Source organism: Anopheles moucheti, chromosome 2, assembly GCF_943734755.1.
Source record: "Anopheles moucheti chromosome 2, idAnoMoucSN_F20_07, whole genome shotgun sequence".
Taxonomy (NCBI): domain Eukaryota; kingdom Metazoa; phylum Arthropoda; class Insecta; order Diptera; family Culicidae; genus Anopheles; species Anopheles moucheti.
Window position 1 is genome coordinate 50,794,896 of NC_069140.1, and position 26,277 is coordinate 50,821,172.

The following is a 26,277-nucleotide window of genomic DNA, read 5'->3' on the forward strand; positions in this document are numbered from 1 at the left end:
GCGGCACACACGCCACCAACGTCATCTCAGTGCCAACGCACGTCATATACACGCCGGCGTTCGATTGCGCAAAGGTTGTCAGGCAAAACAGCTGATTTTCGGCTGGGGGATGGGAAAATAATGCAAGCACAACAAACTTGCACACCTACATATGTATGTGTGTGTGTTTTAGTGCGTGTGTGAATTTGTATGTGTTGGGGAAGGGGGGCACAAATGGCACAAATTGGCCGCTAGTGAATTGGTGGCATTAAGCCAAACCGACGCGTTTTTTTTCTTTTTTTGTTTGCTGAATTTGACGCTGCATTCTCCCATTAGATGCATTTCTTTTTTTTTTGCAACAATCTTGTCCGTAGTTCCTTTTTCTTTAGGTATCTATTGGTAGGAAGGGTGGACAGAGCTTTTCATGGTGTTTGTTAGTGTGATTTACAATAGCAGCAAGTGGCGCCCATAGATATATTAAGGACAAACAACAACAAGTTGGTGATGAAGGGCGTTATTTGCTTGACGGCGTTGAACAAGCTTGATCGTTCCTGTTCCGACTGGACATCCGCGTCCAATGTCACCGTGAGCCGTATGATAAGCCGTATCTTTCGCAACTAAACAAGCAGACTGCCAGAGTGTTCCGTGTATGAGAGCTCAGTTCTATGAGTTCTATATTAATAATACTTTTATTTCAAGCTATGTGCCTTCCGTTGTGAGTAAAGCGCAAAAATAAGGTAACACCTTTCCAAGGAATAAATATGGAAGCAACGCGTGTCAGCTTAAGTTCGAATCCGCGACAGCGCGCCAACTTCCTGTCGATACTGACATTCTGGTGGACGGTGGACATGTTCCGGAAGGGTTACAATCACACGTTTGAAATCAGCGATCTTTACGCACCGCTAGAAGAAGATCGTGCTAATCGGTTGGGTGATCGTTTGGAAAGGTACGGTAGCAACACAATCGACGACAATAATCAATGAATCTAATGAGAAATGTTGGAAATTGCTTAAAACTTTTATAAAACATCCGCAACAGGCAGTGGAATAGACAGTTGGAGCTGCAGTGTCGCACACCATCCCACACCCCATCGCTGGTACGTGCCATCTTTCGAACTTTATGGAAGGAATGGTTAACGCTGTCCGTGCTGGCTTTACTTGCCGAGGTGGTGCTTCGTCTACTGCAACCAATTTTTCTCGGACGCCTGTTACTCTACTTTCGGTAAGTGTGCTCCAACCTTAAGAACCCCTGACAGACCTTATTACTCATTACCGTTCTGTGCGTGTTCCCTCAGTGAAGGATCGAACATGACGCGAGAGGATGCGCTATACTACGCAGGCTGTATGCTGGCAGTGCGTGCAATCATCGTCCTGTGTGACAATCAATACGGCATCATCTCAGTTCTGACGGGTGTGAAGGCCAAGATCGCCGTTTGTAGTGTGGTGTACCGCAAGTCGCTTCGCCTAGCACGTAATGCGCTTGGCGATACATCCCCAGGGAAGGTGGTTAATCTGATGTCGAACGATGTGAACCGTTTCGATATAGCGTCCTATCTGGTGTGCTTTATGTGGACCTCACCGCTGGTAATGCTGCTCGCTGCCGTACTGCTCTGGTACGAAATTGGTTGGTCGGGCGTAATGGGACTGATCGCGATCTTCATCATTACACCGATCCAGTGTGAGTAATACGTCCTGTACGGCTGTGAGCAAATGGCAAACGGAGATGGCTCGCGTGTCAAAGCAATTTCCTGCAAATCATAAACGAATGATTAAAATAATTGCAGCTGTGCGCATGGGCAAAAGTTTTTAAACGATATTCTTTCTCTCAGCTTATACCGGCACACTAACGTCACGCTACCGGTTACGGACCGCACTAAAAACAGACGAACGCATCCGTCTGATGGATGAAATCATAGCCGGCATCGCGGTCATCAAGATGTACGCATGGGAGCGTCCTTTTGCAAAGCTCATCTCACTGGCACGCCGCAAAGAAATGAAGGAGGTTCTCAAGAGTGGCTACCTTCGTGCGCTCTATATGTCCTTCCAGCTGTTCACGACACGGGCCGCCATTCTCGGCGTAATGCTCGCCTTCATCGCCTTCGATGAGGATATTACTGCGGCGAAAGTGTTCGTTGCCGCAAGCTATCTGTCCAACGTGTCCTACACCATGGCCGGTTTATTTGGGCGTGGAATAGCCGAACTGGGCGAAGGATTGGTGGCAACGCGTCGATTGCAACGGTTTCTCGAATATGACGAGGTGGACAGGGAGGGAGAGCATATCGCTACTAGCAGCGAACGATCAAAGGATGGGAAGGAAATGGAAAATGGTAACATCGGTGAAACGAAACGTTTGTTAGACGAGACCAACGACGGACTATTAGCGGATGAGGTGGTTATCGCGATGCATAATCTTACCGCCCGATGGACCGTACCGGGTGATCCGGACAAAGCGGCACCGGAATCACTGCACGTGCCAGCAACCCTTTCGGAACTGAACATACAGTTTAAGCGGGGCTGCCTGATCGGTATCGTCGGACCAGTTGGGTCGGGTAAGAGTTCCATCCTGCAGGTTCTGCTGCGCGAACTACCGGTCGAGAGTGGGAGTCTGAGCATGGGCAGGCGTTCGATTGCTTATGCGAGCCAAGAACCGTGGCTGTTTACTGGTAGTGTGCGGCAGAACGTACTGTTCGGCGACGAGCTGGATCAGTACCGGTACAGGCAGGTGTTGAAAGTGTGCGCTCTGCAGCCGGATCTGGCACACCTGCCCGCCGGCGATATGACCGTTATCGGCGAGCGAGGTGTTTCACTGTCCGGTGGACAAAAGGCACGCATCTGGTAAGCTAAAAGCAATAGAATAGTGATACTGTAGTATAAAAATTCAGTTTAATCCTTGTTGGTCTTACTCATCAGTTTAGCTCGAGCGGTGTACCGCAAAGCGGACGTGTATCTATTGGACGATCCACTGAGCGCGGTTGATGCGCATGTCGCCAAACACCTGTTTGAGCTGTGTATCGGCAACGGGGGATTCCTGAAGCGACGCAATCCAAACGCAACTCGTATCCTGGTAACACATCAGACTCATTTCCTAAAGCAAGCGGATTGGGTGATCGTTATGAAGGAGGTAACTGTCGTACTGCAAAGTGTGGTCATTCTATAAAAGAACAGCATTCCTAATGCATCTCCATTGCAGGGCCGCGTGGAAGCACAAGGAACACCGCAAGAGCTACACAAACGTGGCATCGAGCTGGAGCACCTGGAACAGGGCGAGTCTGACGAGGACAACATCACCAATACCAATCGTAAGATATCGCACACCTCCACTAGCTCCACGGTCACGGTGGATAGTGTTACGCTGGAGGAACTTACCAGCGGTGACTTAAAGGAGGGAGATATCGCGAAGGAAAAGTTCGAAGCGTCCTCACAGGGCACTGTACCGGGGTCGGTATTTTTGCAATACGTTTCCAGTGCCGGCAGTTGGTTGATCTTCGTCGGTTTGGTGCTACTGTTCGCAGTAACGCAGCTTGTAGTTAGTGTAGCCGACTGGTGGTTATCTTACTGGACCGCACTGGAGGAGGAAAGCCCGATTGAGACCTTACAGGACACCTTTAACCAAACGCAACCATCAACTGATGCCGCTCCGAAGCATCCACTCACCAGGGACACGTGTGTGCTGGTGCATGCCACTCTCGTGTGCACTATCTTCTTCGTGGCAGTGCTCCGTGCCTTCGGTTTCTATAAAGCGTGTGCTCATGCTTCCCAGTCCATACACGACACCGTATTTGCGGGCTTTATCGGTGCTAAGATGCGTTTCTTCGAGACAAACCCATCCGGCCGTATTCTAAACCGATTCTCCAAGGATATGGGAGCGATGGACGACATGCTGCCAAAGTCTATTCTGGACGCTACCCAAACTCTGCTCATGTTCGTCGGCGCTATGATGGTGGTGGTGTTTGTGCAACCGTTCTTCATGGTGCCTATCTTACTGCTGTTTGCTGTGCTATTGGCCGCAAGGCGAGTATACCTACGCACATCGCAGAACACAAGACGTCTGGAGGGAATAAGTAAGAGCGGATGGCTTAACAACGAAATGAGATAGTACTCATACTAATCCTTTCATTACTCTTCTTTGCAGCCAGATCTCCAATCTTCACTCACATTGCGGCAACTCTTAATGGTTTGCCAACGATACGGTCCTACGGTGTGCAGCAGTTGCTCATACAGGAGTTCGACACGCATCAGAACGTGAACACAGGCGCATACTTTATGTTTCATTCGGCGCGTATCGCCTTCGGATTGTTTCTGGACGGTATCTTCTTTCTGTTTCTCACGATCGTCACGTTTAGCTATCTGACGCTCGATGACGATGCGACGGGAGCACGAGTCGGTCTTGCCATCACACAGATCAGCAGCATTGGCAGCCAGCTACAGTTCGGCATTCGGCAAAGTGCGGAAATGTTTAACCACCTAATAGCGGTAGAACGATTGCTCGAGTATCGAGAACTTCCCGCTGAGCGTCAAGAGCTATCGGAAAGTGGGAAAAAGCAAACGGTTCGTACCGCACCAATTCCAACCGTGCCGATCCCTGCCGACTGGCCGCAGAAAGGTAGCATAGAGTTTAGGAACGTGTGCTTTCGTTACGCGGATAACGATGTGACGGTGCTGCACGATCTCTCATTCGCGATCGAACCGCGGGAAAAGGTAGGCATTGTAGGGCGTACCGGAGCCGGCAAATCGTCCATCATTGCTGCCATCTTTCGCATGGCACTAGTCGAAGGTGACATACTGATCGATGGCACGAACACTGCCAACGTGCCACTGGAAACGCTCCGTTCGCACATATCAATCATACCGCAAGACCCGGTGCTGTTTTCCGGCACACTGCGCCGTAATCTGGATCCGTTCGAAAGCTACCCCGATGAAGCGCTATGGCGTGCCCTCGAGCTGGTCGAATTGCGCGAACTTGCCAGTGAATCATCTGCCGGACTGGGCCTGCAAGCGTATGTTGCTGCCGGTGGGCAGAACTTTAGCGTCGGCCAGCGGCAACTGCTCTGTCTCGCCCGTGCCATTCTGCGTGGTAATCGTATTCTGGTGCTCGACGAAGCGACGGCCAACGTTGACCCAGATACGGACCGGTTAATTCAGCGCACCATTCGGGAACAGTTTGTCAACTGTACTGTGCTTACGATCGCGCACCGACTCAACACGATCATGGACTACGATCGGGTCCTGGTCATGAGCGAAGGTACCTCTGTCGAGTTTGGCCGACCCGGTGAATTACTGGAACGGACAGATGGTGCCTTCCGCAGTATAGTTCTCGCGACCGGTCGGGATGAGGCAGAGAATCTAATGAAAATGGTTCACAATCTGCGACCGAATACGGTTAAGCAATAGGCATTCCACGGGAATGAAAAAAAATTGTATGTACCTTAACAGTAGGAAAGTTATAAAACATTGTAAAATATGGTACACCGAGAACGTACTTAACACGTGCAAAAGAAGTACAGACATAAAGTAGCTAAATAAAATCAAGAATTTAAAAAAAATTACGTTGGTAGTTGAAGTTGAGAGACCAGTTTATTATTTGTTAATTATGACTATAGCTTTTTCCTGCTATATAATTGAAACAATAAGGAACATTTGTGTTATTTGCTGACGAGGTTTTCTACGCGTTAAAACTGGATGTTCTAAAAATTTGTCCGCCTTCTAGTATTATACCGATGCCAGGAATTAGCCTTCGATGAAAGCTTTTTCTATCTTAATTTTATGTAACTGGTATTGGTTTGGTGTTGTTACGTTGCAAACCTGGTACGGTTTATACAAGCTTTAAAGTGCAAAACAAAAACAAATCCCACTAATGCTCCATAATGGCATCGTGAAGTTAAGAATGTAGCTATGCTATTTAAAGTGTTTTATATGATATTGTTATCTGCGTTATTTCTAAAGGATTATTTTACCAAATCAAACCATTCAATGGTATTGTATCGCACTAATGGTTGTCTTTTTAAGGATCTGTTTATAGAGCGTATGGCATTTTTACCGTGTTTTCTTTTTTTCAACCCAGAAACGTAACTTTATGGCTAACAACCATGATTGCGGCAACTAATTTTTAGTAAATGGCTATCTGCACAAGCTCTCAAGGGAAGAACTATATAAATTTCTAATTTTTGTCAGGTTTATCAACAATTTCGCGACCGCAACAATCGCGCTCTTACTTATGCATTTTCTAGTTGCAATATAGCTTTCCTGCCCCTATTGAATGCCACTCACCGGTACGTACCCACTAGTATCACAAAGTTGATGCGGTTCCTGATGTCACACGTACCGCTCGCACTCTCCACAACGGTAACGATCTTACGTGGCAACTGTTTCCTCCCCAGCGGTAAGTGGTTCGTGTGCGACTGGTTTCACGGTGCCATGCTTACCGGACGCACCTTCGCTTTGGTTTGTCTTCCAGGAAAGGTACGTATTCCAAAACACTGCCACCGACTGCACAAGCAGCACCTGGTAGTTGAGTGGGACTAGATAGAAGTTTGCCAACTGCACCCACGGCCAGATGTAGTAGTTCGTCAGCAGGATGTCTCCATACTCGTGGCGTAACTTGTGCTTGATTTCGACCAAGTTGTGGCCTTGCAGCAAACCAATCGTTCCGATCAGTGTGCCAAGAAAGACGGGTGCAAAGATGAGCTGATCTAGTGCGACTTTTTTCAGCGTAGTGATCGCTTTATTACCGCCCTTGCTGCCAATGTGTCGGTCCAGTACACCATACCATTTCCGTAATCCAGGACCCTGAGAAGTAGGTTCATTGTTGGATGTCATTTATTAGCACTAGGGCTTCATAAGAGCAATATTCGTGTTGTAAGCATACTTACACCGACGCAAAATCCTATTCCAAAGAATTTGAAGGCACGCATACCGTCGAACGATTTCCAATCCTTTCGTTCGATGAATCCTTGCGCAATCACGTCACCAGCCCCCATCAGTAGCCCCGATTGGACCGACTGCACCAACACGGGATAGCGCACGAGGGCACGTTTGTACATCGTTGAAAAAGACATACTGCTGCGTGACAACTGTTCCCGATAGCGTGCAATCAAAAAGCAACCCAAAATAGATTGCCAGATAGTCCAATCACAACGAAAAAATCACAACGATTAACTTAGCGCTTGGTGTCACTTCACTTTCGGTAAAAACGTGACTACACCAAATTACCATGAGACGAACACTTATTCGAAGTAAATTGGACCGGAATTCTATACGAGTCGAAGCCACTCAATGTTACTCGTCCGCAGAAACGATCGATAATTTTGTTTTCCCTCTTCAAGCTTTCCCTTTCCATGCCATGCGGGGCCCTTTTGCGTTATCGCTTTCGACCGGTAAGGACTGTGTAAATTTTGCTCTGTATTATTGTTTGCGTCTTGGCCCGTCAATCTTGTCTGACAGTTGTTTTGATTGTGTATCGATTGGACAACCCTGCCAACAACAAATCGTAAACGTCAAAGTGAGCAGGGCTGTGTTGAAGCCAGCTTTTTTCAGGGTCCAGGGTCTATTCTAAACGCATCGTTTAAATTTCAAGCGTTGGGCATTTTCTCAAAACTATTTCAGACACGAGAACTACTTTCGTAAGTCCACAAGAATTTATCGAATGCAAGTCTGCAATACGAGACAGTATTATAACCTATTCTCAATGTATTAACAAACCTTTCGCAAGTTTTTAGGCGATTAAGTAAGCCGATGCAACTCAACCAGCTCTAATTTTCAGGCATTTCCAAAGCTGTTCATAGCCCGTAAAACTACTCTATGCAATCCTTGTAGCTTAATAATATCACCGTTAAGAAAAAAAGACTTTGGTGAAAAGGTTTTTGCAAGTATAAGTTAGCCGATAGCCGGGCCAATTTTCTTTAAACTTGGACCCTTCAAATCTGCTTAATTCTCGCTTTTAATCGACGTAATAAATGTATAATAACCACCCAACGTTCACGTCGTCATCGTTTTATTCAATCGTTAATTGTAATATGTATATGTTTATCTGTTTAGCATAAATACAGCTCTTAAAATCTATACATTTTGCTGCTAAATTTACGTGATCGGTATGGTGTCAATGGGGCATTTGTTGTTCTCTTTGTTGTTTACATGTGGCTGTGTGCGAACAAAAATAAAGTTTTCTCGAGGTGTATCGTTTCCCTTGCTCTTCTTGGCAAGCTGGCAACACACCAAACTGCACAGAAACGTGTAGTTCTTTATTTTTAAATTATTCGAAAAGATCGACCAGATGATCCCATTGCTAGTAACGGATAGTAAATTTGCTAACAATTTTGCAACTATGTTCACACCAATCTCACTGTTCCTTGTTCGCATGTGATGTATTTCGTCTATTTGCACATGATGAGCACGCAGCCCACATCTTGCCGTCTCTTGTTTTCTTTGCATGTAAGTTCCTATGTAATTGTATATATTTTTTGTTGTATAAATTTTAATTCAATAATTGGGCTCTGCACGCAACATTAAGATTCTATCAAACTTGCAATCGTAGCCCTACACTTCTCTGTGCCATACATTTTAATTAAAGGTTTTTCCTAATTGCTGTATTACGCGTAATAATTCACCGAATTTCTTAATTTTTGTATTCCGACAATTGACACATATAGTACGGTGAATTTAATTGCTGCCTTTTTTGCTGCTGGCATCTTCTTATTATCGTTCACTTCTGTTTACTTTCAAAGCGCGCATGTGTCTCGTTCGATAGGATCCCAGATCAACGGCAACGGTCTACCGCACTATTGTTCATGTTAACGTGTTGTCCTTTTAAAAGGTTTCAATAAATCGCTATAACCTTACTGCCTTCATTTCTTTACACTCAAAAAAGCCGCAGCAAAACAACCAGTTTCTTCGTGAAAGCAAAACCAACAATGAGCAATGTTCAATGCAATTGAAACGATACCGAACGATGAACGAGAAAATAGTCATGGGAAACTAGCAGCTTTGCAGAGAGCGTCACAGCATTGGAAAGCCGGGATAAACTGATTTGAACTCGTACCATGAAATTTCCATTACATTACTGACATTATTGTATCCTTTCATGCATGTACGGTCTAATTATCACATGGACATATTCTTAGGTTTAAGCGTATCTACGCATCTTCTCCGCACCATATACAAAGGTGAACGGTTGAGGGAAAGTAAGAAATAACATACCAAATATGTATTTGCAGACAAAAAAACCCCGAAAAGTACTCATTGACCTTCCAACAGCACATTTCCATTAAACAAGTGATTTATTTTTCACTTCACATAATATGCCTTCCTAAGCGCGATACGAGTGCCAAAATTCGTTGTTTACCAAGGGAGTACAGAGTATGAGACATAAGCAGATTCAAACGATGTACAGTGGGAGTTACAAGACTTCTGGTAGAGCAGTTCAGTGATGTTTTTTTCTCCCTCTTATTAACCCTTAAACCCTCTTATTGACACATGAAAACAAATATTGTCATTTATGCTAAAAGCTAACAAATATCGGCAAGCATTAAAATAACTTTCCATAGATACTAAAGGATTATCTCCCTGTAATACGTCTGTGCGAGTAATAAACTAAAGCTAGTCTAGATCACATTAAACATCTTTTCGACATCTGTTGACCGCTCTCTTCCATACAGTTCATTTACACCTAAAGGTTCAGATAATATCTAAACGACAAAGCAACAACGTAAGGAACATGCATTTTAGCGCACCAATCTAGAACTTGCTTTAAAATATGAAGGAGAATTGGATGTTAAACACACAAATACATTTTAGCTAGTGCGTGAAATGTGATGCGCACACAATGGAAGGATTAAACGCAAGCAAACTATACTGAGAAGGTTATAATTTCTCTTTTGCAATCATTTACAACATTCCACTGCATTTAAATGATGCATAATAATGAAAAAAAAAATACCACGAGATCACGTCTAAGAGTATAGGTCCGTACTCCACGACAGCGCCGTTCATGGGATTGGCTCTAGTTTAATGTAATAGCTGTTTTCGTCACTGAGTGGAGGCATCATAGCGCGCGGAACAGTTTCGCACTCCGCTACGTTCATAGTCCTAACTACCAAACTGAGCCACATTCGCGTACAAAAGCATCTAACCTAGCTATCAAAAATATTCACCACCCGTACTCTCTATAGTTCCGTTTCAATTGTCCACCTCGGAACGCATATCTTTGGCTCTGCGGGTTGTCTAAATGTGGTGCTTTTTTTTCTCTTTTGCTTAATGCGCTCCCTTCTATGCGTTTCTACAAACTTCAAATTACATCCTGAAATGGTTTTTAGGGTGTGAAAAATAAATAAATTAAATGAGAAACTTTTCCCCACTCACAGCTCACACTTCCGTCACAAGCCGCTTTTATATCTGCCCCTGACGTTGAAAACGTGCTGTCGCTTCTATGCCTAAACTTTTCTATCGGACGTTTTGCCTTGGCTACAGTCACTGATACCGGGCGGACACCTTCTACCGCAGTTCACTTAACGACGCCGAACCGGAGATTCTGGGCGGCTTTACGTGGCGGTTGTCGTCGGTGGGTGTTGGCCATTATTTCCGCCTGCTATGCTGCTACTGCTAGCGTCGGCTGCTTTGCCCGTACAGTCTGCGAAGGAGAGAAAATCCCAATAGGAGAGTTAATAGAAATCGAATCACGGGGCCGAACGTTTCTGCCTTTGGTAATTACGTACTAATTAAATCTACGACATTCACGCCCGGGCTAGTGCGTATTGCGTATCGCATACGAAAAGCAAACTTTACATTAGAACAAATTAATAGCAATTGGCTTGAACACATTGTTTCATAGATCTAACTAATTTTTAGATTACTCGTAAAGATTGTTTAGCTATAAATATTTCTGTAATTTATGTTATCCCCTACACTCATTTCCTTCAAGAGGATACAACGAAACGCTAACATGCGGATTTCTGAATGGTTTGCTTCCGGTGAAATCAAGGGTTTTGAGTAGACACGATCATCGATGTGACCAATATTTCCTCAAAACAATCAGGAAACTAATATAACCCTACCGTGCAAGCCACTTTGCATTATGCAACGATCAACTTTACGAGTATTGTAATTGAATTTCGATTACGTGCCTTCGAAACCATTGTTCGTGCTCAAGGACTTGCCAGTCCGCAACTGTGCGCCTGCCACAAACACAAGATGGAAACCATCCGGCCACCGTGTGGCCTACACTTACCCGAGGTAGAGAGTGCACCCAGTTGCGTCGACAGGTCGGCCGTTGTCGTGGTACAATGCGTCCCCAGTATGTCTGGCAGTGCATTCCGGCGTCCTATCCGGCCGGTGTTATAGAACTGATGGTGAAACTCATCGGAGCTTCCGTCGCCGCCCGCCGTTCCGCCGCCACTCGCACCACCACCTTCCGTCGATAACCGTTGCTGGGCGGACGGGTCGTTCGGTCCGCCTGCACCGGTGTCGCGCAGCTTGTCCATGGTCGCTAATTTGATAATGCTTAACACTATGTAGCGAACCAACGGTACACAGAAAAGAAATCGTGTCATCATCACGGTTGTCAGCCGATTGGGATCCACCACGCAGCCAGTCGAATACGCATATCACGAAGAACGACGAACGAAGGAGCAAGCGATCCGCGTGCACGGTTGCCATCGCCAAGATTGCAGAGTAAACGAAAGAAGGAAAAAGGAAAAACGAGACCATGTTAAGAAAAATTGGATACCATATCAACAAGAATCCACAATCAATCCACAAAAGGGGCTAATAGAATTAATCAGACGACATTAGGGACGGTTTAGGCGTTTGACGCTGCTTTCTTCTCCGTTTAACCGTATTAGTCAAACAGTCGGCTTTCATTATCGTGTAGCAAAGCCGGTAGAAAGCCAAAGTCGCTCGGTGCCAGGAACGGTGGTGTAACACAGTGTAGAGCGTTTAATATAGCACAGGGATATGGCAGGAGTTGGTAAGCTTTCGCGTACGACGCTATTGTTGTCTAGTTTTATAGTGCCTTTGAGTCGGGCGTCTCAATGGCGTTCTCATTCTCCTCTTTGGTAAGATTAGTTTGCTGTTAAACAAGTCATTTCGTTGGATTTCATTGAGCGGGCTGGAGTACAGATAGGGTTAAGCAAACAAACGAGATGCTATGTCCACCACCGAGATGAGAATATTCTGCACAAAAGATTAAAACAATAAAATACGCATAAAAAGGGAAATGCATGCTGAGAAACAAAACACATTCCATATGCCGCGATTGTCCTTCACAACGGAGGCATACAACAAATAACACTATGGTCTTTCAAGTGTTAATAGAAATTAAACGAGCTCTTCACTGCAACATTATCAGACTCAATAGCACAGTCGGTAAAACAATACTAAAAGGACAGTTAGTAAAAATTAAATAATAGCATGCAAAGTAAAAATAGTCATAAAACGACGTCATAAAATGTCAAACTATTAACAATAGCTAACAAATTTATAGATCAAGACAATTCAGACATTGGGCTGAATTTAAGCAACTCATCAGCAAGCAAAAAAGTGGTGAATAAAATGTGAATAAATAGCATGTAAGTGATATTGAAATTCCATCAAATTTCTCAAACAGATCTGTCGATAATACTGTAACAGTACCCTGGGGACAATTGTTTCTCAGCGTAGTGAACTATCCCTAGCATTCCATGGAGAGTATCTGCCACAGTAACAGAAACACGGCCGAAACTTTACTCTTCTGTTTTTAACTTTAACAGCAATTTTGAACTACAACGTGGAGAGTTAGAGCGTAATTCCCCCCTTTTGCACACCGGTTTCACCTGGTTCATATTGGTAAAATCCAACGAGCAAACACTGTGTGATTTTTCAGACTGACGTGATTCCCTATTGTAGTGTGAACGGGGAAATCGATCACCACCGTGTCGTCAGAAAAAACGCACTTGACACATCTCCTTAAACCGGCTGAAAGACTCTGAAACGCCATTGTGAAGATGAGTGAATTGAAGCTTCAATACGCACCCATAAATCTCCAAAGATTAATCGTTGAGAATTCTTGCATCGCTAAATAATACTCTCTAAAGAATCATTGTTTTAGAATCATTGAATAGAACAATCCTGTCAGCTGAGAATATCAGTAATTTGCTGCGTAAATTTGCAGACAGTATATGCTCGATATTTTCGAACCTTTAGGAATTTATCTTCCGTGTGTTCTTGATCCTATACGAGATTTATGAATTTCTACACATTCATTAATATTTTGATCGGCCGGGTACACCCGGAACAAGGTGACCTTTCACTGTTAGGAGAAGGAAATGTCTTCAAACGAATATGAAACTTAGATTAAGTTAGCCGGCCGTTCCTCTTGAATAAAAAAATAATATTTTGAGAGTCATCTGCTGATTAAAGTTATTGAAAATTTACATCGGACTTAAACCTACGAATAATCTACATCTTGTTAGTGGAACTACTGTTACTTCCAGTTTTACTTCCAATCGGAATTATCGTTGAAAGAAACCTAAAACCATGAACCTACAACGTCATAAAGGTGGTACTTTCGTGTGTGTGACTTCCTCAAGTGACTTCTTGCGGAAATAATAGACATCATCGAAACACCTGTATTCTGCAGGCGAAACAAACCGCACCACTCACCGTTGACCGTGTGCTACCGAGTGGCACTTCTCGGTAATGACGGTCGTCCGCGACACTGTCATAAGGCATAGCATAAAAAGGATAACGAGTCCTGTGCACCACTTCATCACACGTCTGCTAATGGGCTACCAGACTACGACGGCGGCAACTAATGGGGTTGGCAAACATTGGCATGTAACAACAGAAGCATACATTATAGCATATGGGTTTATAAATTATTTTATAAATGCAAAGTTTCATTTCCAACATAAATTCTAATCCAATAAATTTAGCGGGAAGGACTAACAGGATATACTGCCTGACGCTTCTTCTTAGAGTAAAAGAAAGTAGTAAACCGCTACGTCGTGAATGACTTATGTGACAATGGATTCTGATCAAACAGCATAATCGTGTTTTAATTTTTCCTCAAAACAACTTTGATATTAATTTATCATACCCTTCCTTTTTCCTCTTCCACCTAATGTCTAACAGCCCGAAGTATGTTATCATCTTGAGCAGAGATTTTTAGGATCAGTGTAACCAATTGTGTACCTAAGATTGGGTTTGTGTAGTCTTGAGCCAGACAAATGTGTACTATAAATAACAATAATAGTAACGCATACGAGAAAATCGTACATTTTTATACAAAAAAAAACACAAATTTGAGGTGCTTGTCCCAGGGTAAGTACACCGAGTTACATCCCACTCAACAAACCACGAGACACAACGGCTAAAAAGGCGAAGAACAAATATGCGAGTGAGGAAGAAAATGCCACCCTGTTACGCTCTCCCATTGACGTCACGCACGGCCCATCCGCTTCTGCAATCAGTCTGCTATAAAGTGACGCGTTTGAGATACGCGCCGACAACAATCTTTATCGCGTGTGAGAACAGCATGCGACACCGGCCGATATCTGATAAGAACGCACACACAGCACACGCTTTTATTTTCGGTGACCAGAGTTCACTATCTCCGTGCGCGAAAGTACACTCTGTCTTGGTGGTTTTGGCGGTGGCATGCGGTGGTTTGGCCAATCATCAAAATTACGCGCGCAAACACGACATAAAGGCCACTAGCAAACGCAACAAAAAAAATTGGAAACGGTTCGTAACGCATCTGGATGTAAATCGAGCTGCTACTTTTGGGACCGTGCCACTTTTTGCCTGTAAGCCTTGCTCTGGTGTCTTCTGTATCTTATTGTCCAGGGATGATATTTTAACCATTTTTATCGTGCAACGCAAGGATACAAAGTGACGGAAGTAGGAGAAGCGCTTGAATAATGTAGTAAGAACCAACTAGCTCCTCCATCGATTAACCTCCAACCTCCAGATGTTCGAAAAAACCGATAGGAATTCTTTTTCATCTCCATTTTGCATCACCTTCGTCCTATCATCAATTTCTTAGCAACTTCAGCATCAACAAACAACAAGAGCCGAGTGACTGGTTCAAGAACACAGCAAGTAAAAAACAACATGCTCCTCAAGGAAAAGCCTGAACTCCTTTTGGACGTTTTAGCATCGAAAAAACACAAAACACAATTCGCGAAAAACGGAAAATGTTGAGCGCTACTTGGGTACGAACAAAACAAAAAGCTGACAGAAACTTAAAGAACAACTCCTGCAAATGTTCGAACGAAACGCGGAAAACAAAAAAAAACTTTCCATTCGCGTCCTTATTTTTCTGACGGGGAACCACACGGAAGATTGAAAATCGACTGCAATTTCCTTCACCAGCATGTTTTCCGAGTGAGTTATGAGTAGCGGTTCATCAACGATTGGGCAGGAAAATTAGCCCCGCGAAGAAAACCTTCGCCTGGATGGGGGAACCAAACGCGCAACGGAATCCATGCGCTGGCGTAGATAGACGGATAAAACATTGCAATGAACTTCGCGACCATTTAAAAGGATCCTTTCGGGAGCTTCACGACCGTAATTATCTGTTTTCGAATCTGTTGAGTAGGAAAACTTATTAATGTCGCCATAGAATTAGAGGATATATTGATGCTGAAAAATAGGAACCCATTCCGAATAAGGCTTAAGGTGCCATCCAATCCAAAAATAGTATCCTAAGGGTTGGTTCTGTCTCTTCTCACATGATCGAAGACTACAGCTTCTTATCACTTAAATTATTATTTAATTACTCCGAGTATCCGGTCTGGCCATGGTCTCGTCCTGCTGTGCGACGGGTAAAAAAGAATAATAATATTTCCTTTAACACCTCTTTCCCGGTTAGAACGGGTGTAGGCAACGGTTAACACTTTTATCACTTCCCGAAACATACACAATACAAAAATGCCGTCCAGTGGACCGCAAGAAGCAAGAAGATGGAGTGTAATTAATTGTCCATCAACGCGTTGGGTCCGGTGTTGTCCGAGTGTGAATACTTTTATGGCGCCTGGACCGGAGGAGCTCGCAAGCCTACACCACATCACCTTCTGTGTACCGTGGCCGGGACATTGTTAGCGTGCTTTTAATGGCACGGTTAAAGGACACGCGCGACCGTGACCATACAGCAAGGTACGGAAATACGGAAGGTAAGTACCGGAAAGTGTAACTATGTCATGCCAGTATTGTGTCCAGTTTTATCGGCCTTATCCAAGGCAATAATCCACGTCGTGTGGATGTGCGATTAAGGCACGACACAAACAATATCACCAACAGCAAAATAAAATCAAGACCCGCATACTGCATTTATGAGCTAAGCTTATCACTACCATAACCGGAAATTTTGGTTGGCATTTTATGGGCATATTCGTGTGTGATACGGAACGAAACAGATGAAATGGGTGAGTTAGTGTCCTTGCAAATGAAAATTCGTTTAGACAAAGACGTTCTGAACTGGCTACAGGTAACAGTAATTGACAACTTGTACAGTACAGACAGTACAGTACAGGAGGATATTGGTCATAAATCCTATAGTCTCTCTTCTCGACACTTGGTCTAGCCGACATCGAAATTCGAAGATTAATTCTTATCTGGACTAACACTCCATTTATAGACTTTTCTTTGTAGACTTATGAACGTTATTATTATTGTACAATGAATAAGATTCACAGGATATGGTACAGCTGTCTGGCCCAGCCCGTAAAGTTTGATTAGGCGTACTAGAATCATAGAAAATTGCAGCAAGCCTCGACGCTTGTAGTGTCTCATAAATAGGCTAAATAATATTCCGAAAACAGTATTACGCAAAACATTACTATTAGTGCAAGCTTAGCATTAGCAATCAAGTGTCAAATGCCAATAGCTCCGTTCATTTAATCATACATTTGATATACAATTAATATCGTAGATTAATTGTGTTAGCGAGCTTAAGTGTTCACATACAAACACACGATGGATTAGTAGTTCCCAACGGTCAGTAAATGACGACTCGTCAGCAAGGTCGGTACAGCGGCAATTATGTTTATATCTCGCACAGAAGAGTAATACCTTGAATGCGCGTAAATCGTGACATCAGTTTAGCTTTTGCAACAGTGTGTAGAGACGGTTGATCCAGATGCTCCTGATACCGATGACGCAGAAGCCGTTGGGTGCGGGTCTTACGAAGCGACACTGCCCGTTGATGGAATCCGGCCATTGTTAAATGATCACCTTTTGATTTGTTGATAGAGGAACCACCCCAGCTGTGACTTTTCACACTCGCTTGGTTCGTGGTAGGATCGTCATCACCTTTTACCGAAGATCGATGCATACCAGTGGATTTCATGGTTCACAAACAATGCAGCTGGGGAATTGTCTATTTATCCTACTGTCCCCCTTAACTTGTTAAGGATCGATTCTTGATAGTAACGGAGCTTAAGGATTCGTACTGTATCAGTATCAGTACTGTATTAGAATCCTCATGCCTTGGTTTTTTTTTACCTTGATGTTTTCACACTTTTCAATATTTACAGTGGAATATATAAAAAAGCAACAAAAACAATTAAAAATAGAAAGAAATAATAGATATGTTAAATAAAATATTGTACAAAGAATAGATAATAGTTATCCCCAATTACCAGTAAGAATTATTTATACAAAAAAAAACACGAAAACGGGAAGAGAAATGGGAGAAAGAAAAGAAAAGAAAGAGAAGCAAAGAATTAGAAACAAATTATTAATCAGACGAAATTATGGAGTGAAACATTGAAACACGATGAAGCGTACCAATTCAAAGCTAAATTATACTCAAACAGGAAGAACAGTACAGTATAATAAAGATCAGTTTAAAAGACCAGAATAGAATACATAATATTAAAGAGAAAAAGGGAAACGGCTATTAACATAAAAATAAGATAATTTTTAGGAAGACATCATAATAGTTCCTAATTATTATACATGTAAACGAAGAGTACAGCTAGGCAGACGAGACAGACTTGCTTTTCATCTAAAATATTTACAGATGCCTAAATGATTTGATTGACAGGATATGACTTGATTGCCATGCTTCAATATACCTTCACAATTGACAGGATCCGATGTCGACAGGTTAAAGTGGCCGGATACCGAAAAAAGGCAGCTCTATTTTCATACACCTGCTGCTACTACTACTAAGCAGAAACCGAACTTCGATAAGGACGAAAGTCACCGGTCCGCACGTCAAGCATGTCTTCCTAACCGAAAGCAACCAGCCATGAAGAGGTCTGTGGAAGGAAAAAAGAGATAAAATAACAGAGTCAGTAAATGAGAGATGAGAAGAGGAAGCTGGGGAGAACCATCATGATACAGGTCAACTCATAGTGATCACTTGCGGAACGTGGACATGATTGTTGCAAAACGGTGTGGCTATATTCACAAAAGGTAGGCTCAAGGTTTGAGGTGTGATGCGAGACCGGGCTCCAGTCAAGTGTGAGCACGGTGTTTGGTTAGAACTTAGGGAATACTTAGGCTTTCCGGAGACAGCGGAACGGTAAAGGAGAAGTTGTCACAACACTGGTAAAACACTGCCTGACAAGCATGGTGACATTTTCGTTCGTCCATTCAGGTAAACTGGGTCATTTCCAATGGAAGAGGCATTTGTGGTTGCGGGTTGTATAATTTTCTTCTTGTGGAAAACCTTCCCCAGTTTGGTACTATTCTTGTTCTGTCGGGCTTTGCACTATTGCGAACGGGAATATTGGATCAACGACTGCACGGATGTACGATTTCCGCTCCAATGCGGACGTCAACCAGAACGTCCAGAATGTTATCCAGTGATGATTTGGTGACTTCGTGCAGGCTTTTCAACGGTGTCGCTACCACCACCAGAACGTTGCACCACGGAAGTTATTCCATCATCAATCAGGGAGGGACATTAGGTACGATTGTACTGAAAGGTCAGGGTTGAAAAATGTACAGTCTGTAAAAGTCTAATGCCTGCACACGACAAACTGCAGCACAGAATAAAATCCGCGAGAGAAGTAAGTTTTCAGAATTCAAAAAATTCAGTGAATAAACAAAATCAACATGATGATGTTGAATTCGTTGCCGTTGCAACAAAACGAATGAAATGAATACATACAAAATTGTATACAGGATATGCAACCATTATTCCGATCGCTATAACGACGTAGTTACTGATATGGCCAGGATAAAAAGTAAAAAAAAAATGTAAAACAGAGATGCGTTTCATTTCATTTGAATTTGACGAGCGACCTAAAAAGGCTCCAATTCTGAAATGCATCATTATAATTAGTTGCAATCGAATAGGGGAATGCATTTTTTCCCCCGGGGTTGGTAGTGAAATTGTGTAAATAGACGACAAGGAAAACTGCAAATGCAATCAGTGGATTGCAGTTATAAAACTGGGTGAGCTTCCATTTCCGATATTGATATATATATATCGTTCGTCCATTACTGTTCCTACAGCATCCGTATAAGCTTCCCGGCTAGCGTTCAATATCGCTTCAAGCTGGATTAATGCTGTACACTGTACCACTTTTCGCTACCTTTGCGTTTTGTCTCATCTGTTGCCAGTGGTCATTTAATCGAATCAGCGCTCAAACGATAAGCTAATTGGCGTGAATGAGTTTTCAATTCATTGGATTAAAATCAAAAGCGATAGATTAGAAAGATCGTGAACAGGTTTGCACATTGAGCCATACGTTTCTGCACATTAAATAATTAAAATATGGTGCAAAATATGTTCTATTAACTCATTAACAATTGATAATAATCCTTTTAATTGATTGCTCTCTAATATTCCGAAGAAGATGATGATGATGGCGTTGTACTTAAGGCGACATTTCGTCTAAACAGTCCATGATGTCCCATGATCGAAGTTTGTCGAAACCTGCAATATCGAAATTCATCTGTTACGTTGGTCCTTATTTCGAAAACTTTGCACTCCGTAGCGTACAATCATAATACTTTAATTCCATTGTATCCTCGTCTACCAATCGCTTAAACCACGAACGTCCAAAACCATACATGTTCCTATTGAGTTTCGGGTTTCGATGTGCTCTGTGTCCTGGTGGATAACTTACTGTTGGCAAAACATCCAGCCAGTTATCGGGGTCCCTACCGCACAATATCTTCTTTCCCACTCCCCCCAAAAACTTGACCCACCTGCTGCGAACCTCAAAACTTTTGAACAGTGCGATTTGTTTGTGTAAGATACTCCTCGCTGGTACGACCTACACAACTTGCATAGTAACCGGACTAACGTCACCAACAGGGAAGAAACGAACACCTCCATTCCTTCCGGTCGGTTGGGGCATATGATGGCTGCGTGCAATATAGATTCCTACGGGCCGGGCAACCCAAATTAAAGTTTAAACTAACCACACTCCCGCCCATGTCCCCGTGTCCCCGGATGCATGGTGTTTGGGTACGTCGAAAGCGAAACAGCGAAATAACCCATCCACCGGAACGAAACGGAACAGGAACATGGGAAAGACTGACGACAGACAGACAGCAAAACAGCGATTTATATTAATGGGGCCTCCACCACTGTTCGATCGATTCTGTGTCGACCTTCTGTTACTTGCGAAAATGCGAACGAAAACCCTTAAGCATTAAGTCTTTTTGCTTAACTGAATATGAATAACAGTATTAAATATGGTTTGCTCGCAGTTTTCTCAGTGAAATTTAAGGACGAAAAACAAGTAAACAAATTCGTCAGAGCAAGAAAAAATACCAGTATTGCTTTATTCTAACCTTAACAGATATGCAAAAGTTTATTTGACAAATAAAACAGTTTAATAATAACTCCCAACCAAACCTAACATTCCAAATAAGTATTTAATATTACAATTATCTACGTATTATACATTTACATCATTGAATGGTTTCAAGCAGTAAGGTTGTGCAATCGTTAGAAGCAAAGATCGCAGCATGATCATGGGACAATAGCGCTCAAACACGCACGCACGCTTCGTTTTTTAACATTAATTCATTCAACCGTCTCTTCTCCAAGGGTTAACAATGGCACAGTGGACTTTGCCATAGTTAGCAGAGCAGACATACAGCAACAGCAACAGCGACACAAGCGTAAAGATCGAACTTCCATCAGTGACAATCCAAGCGCAACTTCGTAAGGCGATCTCTCACGCAAGCCTTGCCCTTGTCGGTAAAAGCTTCCACACCTAAGCATCAGCTTGGTGCCAACATTCGTACTAGAACTGCCATCAATTTGTAGCACACGCACAAGACACCGCACAGCAGGCAATCCGTGGTGTGTGCGTTCGTTCTTGATTGGACTAATTAATTGATTGCATAATTGGTACGGGATCGCATGAGCCAGGTGCGGGTGGCGGGCCCGGTCGGCGGGGGTTGGCCGACTGACGCGCTGCTCCCAATTTGTGGGTCGGAAATGCTATCAACCGCCGGATAGTACCGGTAACGCAAACAACGATGATAAGGAATGATTTCCCCCCATGCAATCGGGGTTGAAGCTGTTGATACATTTCTATGTTTTTGTGTGATTTTTTTTTTCGCAAACGAGGAACGAAGGTAAATAGGCAAGAAATACAATACCGGTCGGTGTGGAAATATTGGAAAAATAGGTTACATTTAGGAGCACTGGGGTGAGTATCTCAGTTGGTAAATAATAATGTTTTCGTTTTACCGGTGGAAACCATTAGACACGCTCAACATATTGGTGCTTTTGCTGCAATTATTATATTACGCACTAGCAATTGTCCCTTTGTCTTCGATATCTATTGGTAAATTTCATGTGACCTTGGGCATGATTGTTCGTATAAATTATCCGCAAACCATTTTTCTGGCCCATCTATTTTAGTGCTTCAACAAGGACGAAAAAATTTTGATCAGCTTTACAGATCGAATATAGGATGAAGGAGCTAAGGTGCGAGTACGTATATAAAGAGGCAGAATTTAAGAGCTTGCGAACGACTGTCGTCTACAAAATTCATGCTCCAGCATTCACTGCATCTTCCTCATTTAACTGAAATGACCTTTGCGAACTGTTAAGTCAATTCACACACCAACGCTTTCCCGAAACATGCCGGTCAGAAACAGTAAAAACTAATTCTTATTTGAACCCTCCTTTTTAACACCTCTCTAACTTTGGTGGGCTACGATGAAGTTGGTGACTAATGGGGAAAACCCCGACCTAGTGAATACCACCATAGTCGGCGAAATACAATTGGCATTCATTATGTCCGGTGAGGTTAATGATACCATTTATTTACGTTTCACTCAACCCACTTTTCGTAAGGTTTTCGAGCGTGTTTAATAGTTTTTTTTTACAAAAATTTTCTTTTATTTTTAAGTGATGGTGCGTCACTAGACAGGAACACAATGACATTATGTGTCCCTACAATTATTGAATACTAAAAAATACAAAAATATACATACAAATGAACCATCAGAAACGTCAGAACGGCTCAAACGTATCAATTGTCGTCGGTAGACCTACCCTGTGTTCTTTTCGCTTGGTTGTAGTAGCTCGTAATAGACCACACAATGCTGGTGCCACCAAATACATAGCAAAATTTGTTGTCCAAGAATATTCGACCTGGATGTCGATGATGGGGCATGACCGCGAGGTATCCATAAGTTATCCTACGTTTTGGATTATCGTAACACGATCTCTTATTGTAAAAATGAGGCAGAACACATCACATCACAACACAAACAATAAACATTTGACATGTAACATCAAAACGCTACAAGCTTGTTCGTACTCCTAATACTTTATACCGTTCTGGTCCCACCAGTTCGTCGTCTTCAAAACCCATTTAGCCTTGCTGCACGGAATCACTCTTAACACTGTGTTTCACTTATAGAAATGCCGCCGTCCATATTTACCGCTTGTTGATAAGCTATAGATATCGTTAGTCTCAATGATTTGTTTACCATAAACCTCAGCTTGGTTTATGATGTTTTGCGTAAATCAAAATCGAACGCAAATTGGCAGAAGTCAACACTTTAACAACCTCGAGACGTTGAGGCCTTACATTTCTGGCTTTCTTGATTTTATTTACTTTATTATTTGTGTGATCGCATCAACGCCATCACTCCATCTCAATTTGAGCCTGCTACGCCTCCTCTGTCCATGTGGACGACCTAAAAGGACTTTACGGGTTAGGCCGTTCGGTGCCATTCTCATAACGTGACCATCCCACCGGAGCGAGCTACCATACGCTGTACGACAGAATGACCGGTTGGCAGCACTGTATTTCAAAATCAATGTTGTTGACAGTGCTAACCTTTGATCCTACCTATGTGAAATTTTGAACGACTTCGGATGTGCGATCACATATCGGGATATCACTCCTGTAGCAAGAATTTGTTAGCAGGGCAGGTAGTGGAGCCATCAACTTGGATTTTGCCTCGTTAATCTCAAACCCAACGTTTACCGCACCAGTTAAATCCTATTCGTAAGCGTAGGAACACCGTAAACCAATAATTCGATTGGTTAGAGTTGTTTTTCGGCACTAATCGTACAAATGTTGCTAAACAATTGTCTGTCACTGTAGCATGTTCACCAGCAGAAATTTTAAACGCCAATACACAGTAAAACAAATTTGCACAACTGTGAAACAAAGGGTGCAATGAACCCAGAATGAAGGGCTATCAAGGATTGTAGGTTTGTTTGTAGTGCGATAAATGCGTAAACTGTGTTCTGCTATACAAACCAATGCTAACACACTGGCAGATGGTGCGCCTGTCGTTTTACCATACTTTCTAACATGAAACTAATTTGTATAAAAAAAGATAATGCGAGCAGTACATTACCTGTTTTTCGCTGCGGTTTCGGTTTCGCTAGCACGGTTTTTTTAGACGCTTTTCAGCAACTATCTCAGGTTTGCAACAAAGTTTTGCCAATTAGTTCTCGTCCCGGCCGCACGCTGTCAAAACAGTCCACTTTAATTGACGGAAGCTAACAATGAAAACCAGGCAAATGAGACCAAATAGGTAGGGAGATCTTAGTTGACCATGAACCGATAAAGTCTCTATTTTTACCGGCCAACCACTACGAACACTACGATTAACTAGTTAAATGCGAGCGAGAAAGAGAAGAACATTAAAAGCAACGAAGCGATTTTTTTTCGCGTTATGCTTCCCACTCTTCACTTTTCACTAGGGTACTGCAAGCCCATCTTGCTTCGATAGCTCGAAACAGTTGGAAAAACAAGTGCAACAACGCGCAAATGAAACACTACACTAAACCACGCACACAGACACACAATAGCACAGCGATTCACAATGAAGCGGTGAGTGGCCGGGCGTAAGAGGAATAGTCGCGGCTGCTGGGTAAATTTCCTTCACACGATGCACAACCCGGAAAGCTGATGCTGCGGCTGTGTGTATGTGTAACTGGTCGGGGAAAACCGCTAACTACGCACTTCGCACGCACGGATCATTTTTTTAATTCCTCTTCGCTTGAGTGTAGTATGCTAGCACAAGAAGGTCGTTCTGTGCAAAATATATGTAACATATAAAATACTGGCACACTCAACCGATTCACCAATTCCAACCGATTCGTGTTCACATCGACCAAGGCCACCACGTAATCCCGATGAAGTGGGGGTGGACCGATGGGGGATTAGCGGAGAACGGGTCGTAACGTAAACCGTGACGTCGCAAACCGTCCGGGAGGCAAGACACGGCGATTAGGCACGATGTGAACTCGGCCCTAGACCCCCGAGATAACGACGGTGGGGCCGGGATTATCGAAGCGCGTCAGCGGCCAATGAATCGGGTGAACACACCATGAAAACATGCACTGGTACGTGGACGTCACATATTTGGCACGCGGAAGATGGCTTGATGGGGAAAACGATTTGGAAAAGCACCTCAACTCACACCACCGGTAGCAATATAGTCGAACGGAAAGCACAACCGTCGCAAGAGTGCGTACTTTTCGTGTCGGATTCTACAACTTTATCCGCGTTGCGTCGGTTCAAGTGTTTGACAGCGAATGAACTCAACTATTTATGAAAATTGGCATTCGCGATGGATGGTTGGTCAGGCTGGTCCATCCGACAATTTTGACAGCTGTGTCAGTGACATAAGCTATCGAGACTGCACTGGCTTTCGCATCAATGTTTAATTTTTTGTAACTTTTCTTAATTTTATCGTCTAATTTAGTGCTCGTTGACATCTCAAATGATAATATACTATCTAAAAATGCACCATTTGTGTTGCACATCTTGGTATAACTTGAGTTATCAAACCATGTGCTCAATCAACCGAAAAGTTTTAATTATTTCTTTAAGCACTACAAAAAATTCTAGTTGCAAAACAGAAGCATACATATTACCAATTTCCCTGACATCATTCTGTGAAAGTAAATAAATAAAAACATCACACAAAATGAAGCACGAAAATGTGCCTGTCCGAGACGGATTGAACGGATCGGATCGGAATCCCACTCGGAACGTTTCCCTGGAGCTACACGTTCTCACACTGATGTGTTCACCATCCCTACTTAGTTCACACATCGTGCACGGGTTCTGTTCAAAGGTGTTGAGTTAGAAAGCGAAAAAAAGGTGATATGGCAGCTAAAATACTTAAAATTACCCGATAAATGGATTGATTCCTTGCCAAAGCATTGCATCAAGGTGTTATTATAGTTCAAAACTGTTAGTTTACCTTCTCTCTTTTAGAGACCGTATGGGGGATAGCATTGGTGGCCAGACAGTGAGGATAGGGAAATCTGAAAAGGGGCAGATGTCGGGTTACGAGAAATACCCGACAGAGATTTTCAGATTTTCTTCATGAATCCGCTAAAACTGGTATAGGTCGGGTTCTCGCGAGACACGCCCGGTGAACTACGTAGCCATTAGAACCGGAACTACTATTGGGGCATCAGCACAAGTTTTGGTTAAGCAACGCGAGACAGTAGTAGTGGTAGTGGTGCTTCCGCCAGCGCCAGCGCTACCATCCTGGCGGCGATGGGCAACGATTGATGATGGCGGAGTGAATATTTCTTCGGAAAAATAACCTCCTGTGAAGGGATTGAAGGGTTGGCTAACATTTTGCTAGCAGTAAGAATTTGCTCTCCACGCGGTTTAGGGGAGAAGAAGAACGTTATCTGGTTCCGGCGAATTGCACAGTCATACGTCGAGAACACAGGGGTCGTTTTGTACGTGGATCGAATGTTCACGCAAACAGAGCAAGCTATGAACGTGTGGTTTTAAAGTTAACCCGCATTCACATCGCGTGTATATGTTCTCGAGCCAGCGGAAGCACACTTCTCCAAAAATCTAGATCATGCAATAGTGAGAAAACTAGAAAGGCACTGTGTATTGCACGTCGA

At 43.2% G+C, this 26,277-nt stretch overlaps 3 protein-coding genes across 5 annotated transcripts; 1 reads left to right on the plus strand and 2 right to left on the minus strand.

Annotated features, from left to right (window-relative positions):
* Nucleotides 1-440: 440 nt before the first annotated feature.
* On the plus strand, nt 441-5,499 carry LOC128299145 (ATP-binding cassette sub-family C member 4-like). Its single transcript, XM_053035016.1, has 7 exons — nt 441-925; nt 1,018-1,200; nt 1,274-1,656; nt 1,808-2,813; nt 2,889-3,099; nt 3,169-4,039; nt 4,111-5,499. The coding sequence occupies exons 1-7, from the start codon at nt 741-743 to the stop codon at nt 5,367-5,369; spliced, it is 4,098 nt and encodes a 1,365-aa protein (XP_052890976.1). The 5' UTR covers nt 441-740; the 3' UTR covers nt 5,370-5,499.
* A 34-nt stretch (nt 5,500-5,533) lies between these two features.
* On the minus strand, nt 5,534-7,367 carry LOC128299146 (protein Mpv17). The gene is made up of 2 exons (XM_053035017.1): nt 6,848-7,367; nt 5,534-6,764 (listed from the first exon to the last, which is right to left on the minus strand). Exons 1-2 carry the CDS (start codon nt 7,031-7,033, stop codon nt 6,330-6,332), a joined length of 621 nt encoding a protein of 206 aa, XP_052890977.1. The 5' UTR covers nt 7,034-7,367; the 3' UTR covers nt 5,534-6,329.
* A 3,073-nt stretch (nt 7,368-10,440) lies between these two features.
* On the minus strand, nt 10,441-24,923 carry LOC128310652 (uncharacterized). Of its 3 annotated transcripts, none has more exons than XM_053047350.1 (6): nt 24,822-24,923; nt 23,751-23,895; nt 18,026-18,211; nt 17,019-17,465; nt 11,197-11,475; nt 10,441-10,599 (listed from the first exon to the last, which is right to left on the minus strand). In XM_053047350.1, exons 4-6 carry the CDS (start codon nt 17,293-17,295, stop codon nt 10,511-10,513), a joined length of 645 nt encoding a protein of 214 aa, XP_052903310.1. In that variant the 5' UTR covers nt 17,296-17,465; nt 18,026-18,211; nt 23,751-23,895; nt 24,822-24,923; the 3' UTR covers nt 10,441-10,510. The 3 variants fall into 3 exon arrangements, with proteins under 3 accessions (XP_052903310.1, XP_052903308.1, XP_052903309.1); XM_053047348.1 differs by having other exon boundaries at nt 23,751-24,007; nt 24,877-24,889; XM_053047349.1 differs by having other exon boundaries at nt 24,812-24,840.
* Nucleotides 24,924-26,277: the final 1,354 nt, after the last annotated feature.